At 40.6% G+C, this 7,767-nt stretch overlaps 1 protein-coding gene across 1 annotated transcript in view; it reads left to right on the plus strand.

Moving 5' to 3' along the window:
* The window catches only part of arhgap9 (Rho GTPase activating protein 9), a 49,308-nt gene extending 42,233 nt beyond the window's left edge, over positions 1–7,075 (plus strand). Inside the window, exons 18-22 of the mRNA XM_034083141.2 lie at positions 319–396; positions 1,028–1,081; positions 1,850–1,984; positions 3,449–3,554; positions 5,915–7,075. Coding sequence (XP_033939032.1) covers positions 319–396; positions 1,028–1,081; positions 1,850–1,984; positions 3,449–3,554; positions 5,915–6,101 — 560 coding nt within the window. The 3' untranslated portion in view covers positions 6,102–7,075. The remainder of the gene's footprint in view (positions 1–318; positions 397–1,027; positions 1,082–1,849; positions 1,985–3,448; positions 3,555–5,914) is intronic.
* The last annotated feature ends 692 nt before the right edge of the window (positions 7,076–7,767 follow it).

Here is a 7,767-nt window from a genome sequence, read left to right on the forward strand (position 1 = left end):
GAACATATCGATTGAGGATGTTAATAATTAATTGTTTACACTGATCTACAACATCAAACCAGTGTGGAAAATTAATCATGTCATCATATAACTCAGCAATATATATATTTCGATGTGTCGAAACTTGCTTTTGCTTGACTTTATCCAAACACTTTTGGGAAGTTAGGCAACAAAACAAACTTCCCAGGCTGGCTAAATAATGGATGTGCAGAAGCAAAAACAATAATATAATCTCTGACTGCCTCGAGAAATGTGTCACTGGTTTCGATACGAACCCTCACGCCAGTGACCTAACCAGCTATTTGTGTAATTTGACAGGACTGGACACTGATGGCATCTACAGAGTCTCAGGGAACCTGGCAGTGATCCAGAAACTACGCTTCCTGGTGGACCACGGTGAGGATGAAGGGGAGGAGGGGAATAACTGAACAATATCTATAATTAATGCTGATTCATTTAATCTCGGACCATGAATGAAACCTGCTAGTGAAATGTTGGGGGGGAAGAGAAGGGGTGCCAGGTAGATGTCAAAGAGAGAGAAACATCTACATTAAAGAAACTCAAGTTGTTTGGAAACTGTCTGGGAAAAATGCTTCAAATATTTCATACACACAAGAACTTTCTTTTGACCACAAGGTTTGATAAAAACTCGTTTTGGTGAATTGAATGTCTTTGGGGAGCAGTTCTGAAAAGACATTCAAAAGAAAGACTCAAACGTTTAGCTAACGAGAGAGAGAAAATGATATGAATTATTTTGATAATTCTCAAAGTTATTTTGATTCATCTCATCTCTGACCATGAATGAAACCTGTGAATGAAATGCTGGGGACAGAGAGAAGTGGTGGAGTTTACAATTGGACATCAGAAAGGATTACATTTTAACCCTTCCTATTTTTTCAGAATGCTTTCGGATGCTGTTTTGTATATTCTACGTTTGCACACACCTGCTTGAATCCTGATTGTCTCACTCCCACTACATTTGGTGGACGCTGAGGAAAGCCCTTTGAGTAACTGTTGGTTTTTGCAGAGCGAGCGGTGACTACAGACGGCCGTTACATGTTCCCGGCAGAGTTCGTACAAGGTAGATTCAGATTTACGAGGGGAAACCGGCTGCTTGAACGTGTCACTCGGCCTGCTCATATTTGTGCATCATTTGTTGCATAATGTGAACACCTCAGTCAGAAACTCCCCACACGCGGGGCTGATCTGCGGCACAGACGTGCACAGTACAGTTTGCTGCTTGTGCTACCATTTGCTTAATGTATGTGTGTCCCTTAGGCTTTTCTGCTTCAAGTTTTCTGATGTAATAACAGGCGGCAGGTTGTACAGCGACGCCTCGCACGGCACATGGCTGCCACCAAGTGGAGGAAACAGAGAATCAGCTGCAGCTCACACACTGTGAAGTGCTCTATAATCCCACAGCAGCATCTCACTGACCAACGCTTCTCATCATTAGATTCTTATTTGTATCATAAAGAACTTCAATCAAAGCCTTTCATTGTTTTCCCTTTGGTTTTATGATCCAATTTGAGAAGCATTGGTCAGGCCTGGATTTTAAGAAAATGTTTGCTTTACATGTGTTTGTGGCAGCAGCTCTTCTGACGTTTCAAAGAGCTTTTCTATCTCCATCCCGCAGCTACAAACCTTCGTGTTACGCCTCAATCCGACATGAATTCACACTTTAATTATGTTGTTAGCTTAACAATAATGTCACTTTAACTCCACCTATTTTTCTCATTAACTCACTCTAACCCGTTGTCTCTCTTTTTCACATTGTCTTGCATTTCATGCACTTTTTCTGACAATGTCTGTTTGAATTTCTCCCCCCTCCTCCCTTCCTGTCCCTCAGAAGAGAAGCTGAATTTGGACCAGAGTGATTGGGAGGACATTCATGTCATCACGGGGGCTTTGAAACTTTTCTTTCGCGAGCTTCCCGAGCCCCTCGTGCCCTTCGGTTTCTTCACCGACATCGTGGAGACAGTCAGTGAGTGACCCGCCTCAGCCCCAGTTCATTTTATTTCTGCTGTACACATCCCTCATTAATGTAAAGAATGGCATCTTTGATCAATCTAACCTTAATGCTTTTTTAATGGATAGGTTTTTTCGGATATTTAGGACTTTCTTTAATTATGTGTAGTAGAAATTTGACAGTAAATTAGGAGAACTAGAGAATTAGGATTAGTGAAACTATTTTTTTGAATGTATTTTATTTATTTAAGAAAAGGAAATGCACATTAATCAACATGAACACTTGCGTCCATCCAGTGCCTAGTCATATTCATAGTGAGGTTGTTCAAGTTACATGATGAGCGTCTTTTAACCTCGTATTGTATCATTTATAATCTCACTTTGTTATTTTCCCTTTGCTCTGAATCCTCGCAACAATACTGTGGTTTTAATGAGTCAAACCCAGGACAGTCCGTGTGACTGGATGCTTTCACACTTTCTCAAGCTGCGGTGAAAGTCATTTTCTTCAATATAGAATACACTGAATTTACAGCACGTGTGTCCACATCTGCAAAACACCACATATATCATGAAAGATAAATGGACACGGTTAAATCAAATGTTTTTTTCCAAAAAAGAAAATTGAATGAGTTCCAAGGAGAGGGAGGAATAATTACATACTGACAAAAGATACATTTATTGAGCAGTGTTTAACCCAAATGAAGTTATGGTTTTACTGCAACAACAAAAAATCCTCACGTTAGCTGCGTTTTTTCGTACTCCAATTATCCTCAACTCCCGCTTTATTCTATATTTTTCTTCTTGTTAACAAATGTCCTGAACACACAAAAAACATGTGTTTTTTCATCTTTATTTGCTTTACAACCGTCCATTCTGATGTAAACCTCTCAAACGGTCCATAAATATATAGTTACATTTTTGAAAAGGCCAAATATATTCTTTAAACATTAGGTTAAAGAAAATGTAACTTAAAAATAGAGTGTAGTGCTTTTTGGGGGACTATTTTCAGCTGCAGATTAAAACACAGTGCTCCAGTGAGTACTACAGCATCATAATAAAGTAAAATGTCATTCAGTGCAACTTAATAATGTCTTTTAATAGTTTAAACAACAATGTAGGCCTATTACATTCAAGAATAAACCAAATCAGGCAAACATAGTCTTGTTAGTATAATTTTACTGATCACGGTTTTAATCTTTTCATGGTATTAAAAATAATAATTTGACGTTACAGAAATGTATCGGAATGTATTTGACTTATCATAAAACAGTAGATAGCATTTCCAAGTTAATTAAATTCAGTGATAAACTTGCATATTAATGAGAATGATAACTACATGCTGTTATATCAGATTAGATAATTGTTGATAAAGTACATGTGATATCAGTAAGCGAATGTACATTTGGTTTCCGCTGCTCATGAAGTTCATGAAGTGGAATGCAAATGATGACATTGACTGTGATCTTGCTCTGTGTTGCAGAGATGTCGGACTACACGGACAAAGTGGATCGTTTGAAGTGTCTGGTGCTCAACATGCCTCCTCCGAACCACGACACGCTGCAGTTCATATGTCGCCATCTCCAACGGTGAGAGGCCAGGAACAAGAAACGCACATGTTACATTTGTGCTGAAGTGTTTGTCTTTGCTGTCTCTCATTTGTCTTCCCTAAAACTGGCACATTTCACAATGCAGAATATTCCCAATGGGATTTAACGGCATGAAGGAATGAACCTTGTGCCCTTGAAGGAAAAAAAACTCTCCTCCTCATAAATGTCCTTTTGAAATGTGACCACAAGAGGGGGTAGTTTCCTTGGCGTTGTCAGTAATTTTCTGTCAGGGACTCTTTGGCCGCGGTTCTCAAAGTATGCCAGTGCTGTACCAGGATCGCACTGTTGTTAAGTTTGGGTCCCTGTGAAGATGAAAAGGCTGGAGGAAGATGAATGGTGTACGATGTTCTGCGAGCCAGTTCCTTTTACAGTACATAAAATGTGTGTTTTTTACCGCCGATGGTTTTTCCTTCCACTCCAGGGGTGAGCGTTCGTGTTCAGAGGCCGATGTTTGTGCCAGGGTGTGGTGGGCCAGATGAATTTGTCAACTCTCTGTCTTGCTCTCATTTTCTCCCCACTGTCATTCCTTTCCCCCACTGGCTCTGTTTCTCATTTATTATCTCCCTGCTCACTCACTCCTATCGCCTTATATCCTCCTACCTTCCTTTCCTTTCTTTACTCTTTATTCTCTTCCTTTTCTTTGCTTCCTCCCTGTCCTCCTCTTCCTCTCATCCTCGTCTTTCCATCCCATTCTCCTTTTTTCTCCCTCCTCCCCCCACCTTCTACCCACGTTCTCCTCGTGCCTCGAAGGTCCCATGGGAGCCTTGTGGTTCGTCTGCTGGAAGGCACACCAACACCACCGCCGCCACCACTGGAACCTCTCTCTCTTTTTCTCTCTTCGTCCTCCTCGCTCGCTCCTTTTTCTCTCTTTTCCCCCCCTCTCTCCTTTTTCCTCCTCTCTTTTTAATGTGGAAGTTTTGAGCAATTGCTGGCTGCTTCTGTGGCTTGGTGGGAATGGCATTTTTAGAAGAATGCCTCATGCTGTGGCTTAAACCCATTCCTGCGTCCCCTCCGATCTCACACACACACACACACACACACACACACACACACACACACACACACACACACACACACACACACACACACAACATAGGTGGATACTGGATTTAGACACAGTGCAGATACATGAACATGCATGCAAAAAACAAGATGTCACTCGTTGACTTTGATTCTTTTTGTTGCTGTCCTGATTTTAAGAAGGTTAAAGATGTCACATGCTGACCACAAGAATGAAGCTGTGTGGGAAGCTAGCAGTCATCTGTGTGTCTGCAGTCTCAAAGATGAATTTAAATAAGAATAAAGTCTACAACACTGCTGGCCTCTCTGGGGATGTACTCGGGCAGAGTGATGCTTTTAGCTGAATACTAACAACAACATGCTGACATGCCCAAGGTATAACATGTTGAGGGTTTTAACATTTGAACACATCAGCTGGGACTGATGGTAATGGCATCAGTCTAACGGGATGTATAATATACATAATATACAAATACTAAATATAAATTAGACTTGATAATGGCTGAGTATCTCTTAATTTTAACCAAAATGTTCTTTCTATGTTGTAATTTTATTAATCTTTTTAATTGACACACTACCGTACTTTTCGGACTATAAAGCGCACCTGCATATAAGCTGCAGCAGCTAAATTGTCCGTCTGTCTTGCTCTCGTTCTGTCTCTCGGTTCCACTTTTACTTTGGCGCGCTTAAAGGTGGCGGGCGCGGACCGGTCATAGAGCCCATAGAGTTAAAGGTGGTTAATTTTACCTTTGAGAACCATAGATTTAGGAGGTTCCCTAGTGGCCGTTAGCTGTACAAAAAAAATGGGGGAAAAAGTCGCGGCTTATAGTCCGAAAAGTACGGTACATCTATTGCACGTCAGTCCGTCCTGGAAGAGGGATCCCTCCTCTGTGGCTCTCTTTAAGGTTTCCCCATTAACTGTGGGGTTTCTTTGTCAGAGGTTAGGGTCTAAGGGCAGAGGGTGTCATATTCATATTCTGTAGAAATTATAAAGTCCCCTGAGACAAATGCGAAATGTGTGATATTGGACTATCTAAATACACTTTGTTTGGCAATCCCCACAAATGTGCCACACCATGGTGATGCTTTAGGAAAGGTCAGGGGATCACACAAACGTCATGAAGGTACATCATCTAAAGGGTATTAAAGCTATCCCACAGGGAGATATTTCAATTTAGGCCCAAAATGGAACCATTTTACAAACTTGACCAGAAATTAAAATCCGCTAACTTGAACAATTCATAATCTGATATCCAGAGACATTTTTTGCTGATATTTAAATGTTAAAGCTATCTCTTATGTGTTTAATCTATCTACAGAGTTTTGGAGAAGACATGCAACAATCGAATGACCACCCAGAACATCGGCATTGTGTTCGGACCGACTCTCATGCGTCCAGAGCGGGACAACAGCAACATGGCGGTGAATATGGTTTACCAGAATCAGGCGGTGGAGCTCATCCTCAGCGAGTTTGACCACATCTTTGGAACAAGAGGCCCCTCTTGATCTTTTCGGACTGAGGCGGGGAGGGGGATTCAAAAAGCTCTTCCAGATCAGACGAAAGCACAAGTAGTGCAGCATTTGTCCTTTCTGCTTGTTGACTCATGTGGTGTAAAATGGGTTTCACATCAAAAACGTAATTACGGGGTACAAAGAATCAGGAGAGAAAGCTGCTAATCCTGACATCTGGCCTCCATATAAAGACATGTTAAAACAATAATAGTAAAACAAACCAATTTTAGCTGCGATACTTGTGTCTTTGACTGCAGGAGCCGACGCCTCCTCGTCACTATTCATTGGTCTTAAAGACACAAACTGGATTTGTTTTTTAAAGCCATAAAATATATACATCTCCAGCAGCTAGCGGAGTATCAATCAGGTATTTGTCAAGGACTGTGAGGAAGGATATGTCTTAACGTAGCACTGAAACAAAACTTGCCATCTCACTGTGAAAACACATGCTCCAGCACCTCATGCAGCCACGATGGACAGATCCCACCTGCAGTGGAAAGCAGAAGATATATACTGTAAAATATGCAAAGTAACAGGTAGCAAGCTGGGCGTGTAAATCCTCACTGAAGCTATACAGTGTTTTAGATAAAGAGTTTTATGTTTATTTCAGACTTCAGAGGTGAAGTTCAACTCTTCAAAGAAAAAAAGCATGATTTCTGTGATGGGATCAAATAGAACCAAACAGTACATTGTCATGAGTGTGGACCATCAAAGCTTCCCTTATTGTACAAATACGTCATTTATTTGTATTAGTTCAAACTCCTCAGATTAGGAAATATAAAACTGTAAATATGTAAAATACTGTCTTTGTCAACTAATAGCACTTTCGATACATTGTGTGATCTTAACATTATATATTAGCCAAATTCAAACTGATACATTTGCTTTTAAATGACCAGTGTGGTGTTAAAATATTGCTGGGACCTGATTGTTAACTCTCCTGCAATAAAAAAAAGAAAGTTGAACAAGCTGATTTGATGTGTTTTGTGATCTTGGTCAGGACGTGTCTGTCAGGTTGTGTGTACCAAGCTTGCGTGAGAGATAGTGGAAGTGTGTGGAGGTATAGTGTGCCGCAGCGGGTGGAGGCCTCCCCTGTGATTGGTGTGAATGCTGCTTTTAATAACAGAACAAAAGAGGAACTGGAAATGCATATGTTTAAAAAATGTGGATTCTCCCCAAAACCCTCCGCCTCTCTCACTCTGTGGCTTTGGTCGTTTTATATTGACTGTGGGTTTGGCAAGAGACAAAAAAGAGCACACAATAGGGACAGGAGAGGAGTGGGGGGGGGGGGCATAGATTTTGCAACATTTTATTAGACGCATTTATTCATTTTTATGTTCCTATTATTTCCAATCATGACAGTGTTTAAGGAGGGGCTAAATGATGTGTAGTTGAGTGATGGGGAGTCATCTGGACTTATATTTGACCGACACAGAAATATGTTTTAACCTAAATAGACAACCACATTTGTTTATATGATCCGAATTCATGTGAGCATAGTCATCACAGTTTATACATTTATCTCTCAGTCAGTACTGCAGTTTTTGTTTTGTCTTCTGACAGCGGTATGTTGTAAAGCTTGCCCACATTATTAAAATAAAATATAGCGCCATAAAAAATCAATGCATTTAGGACTTTTTCAGTATCTTCTGTCCTCTCT

The sequence above is a fragment of the Pseudochaenichthys georgianus genome, chromosome 5 (assembly GCF_902827115.2).
Source record: "Pseudochaenichthys georgianus chromosome 5, fPseGeo1.2, whole genome shotgun sequence".
NCBI lineage: Eukaryota > Metazoa > Chordata > Actinopteri > Perciformes > Channichthyidae > Pseudochaenichthys > Pseudochaenichthys georgianus.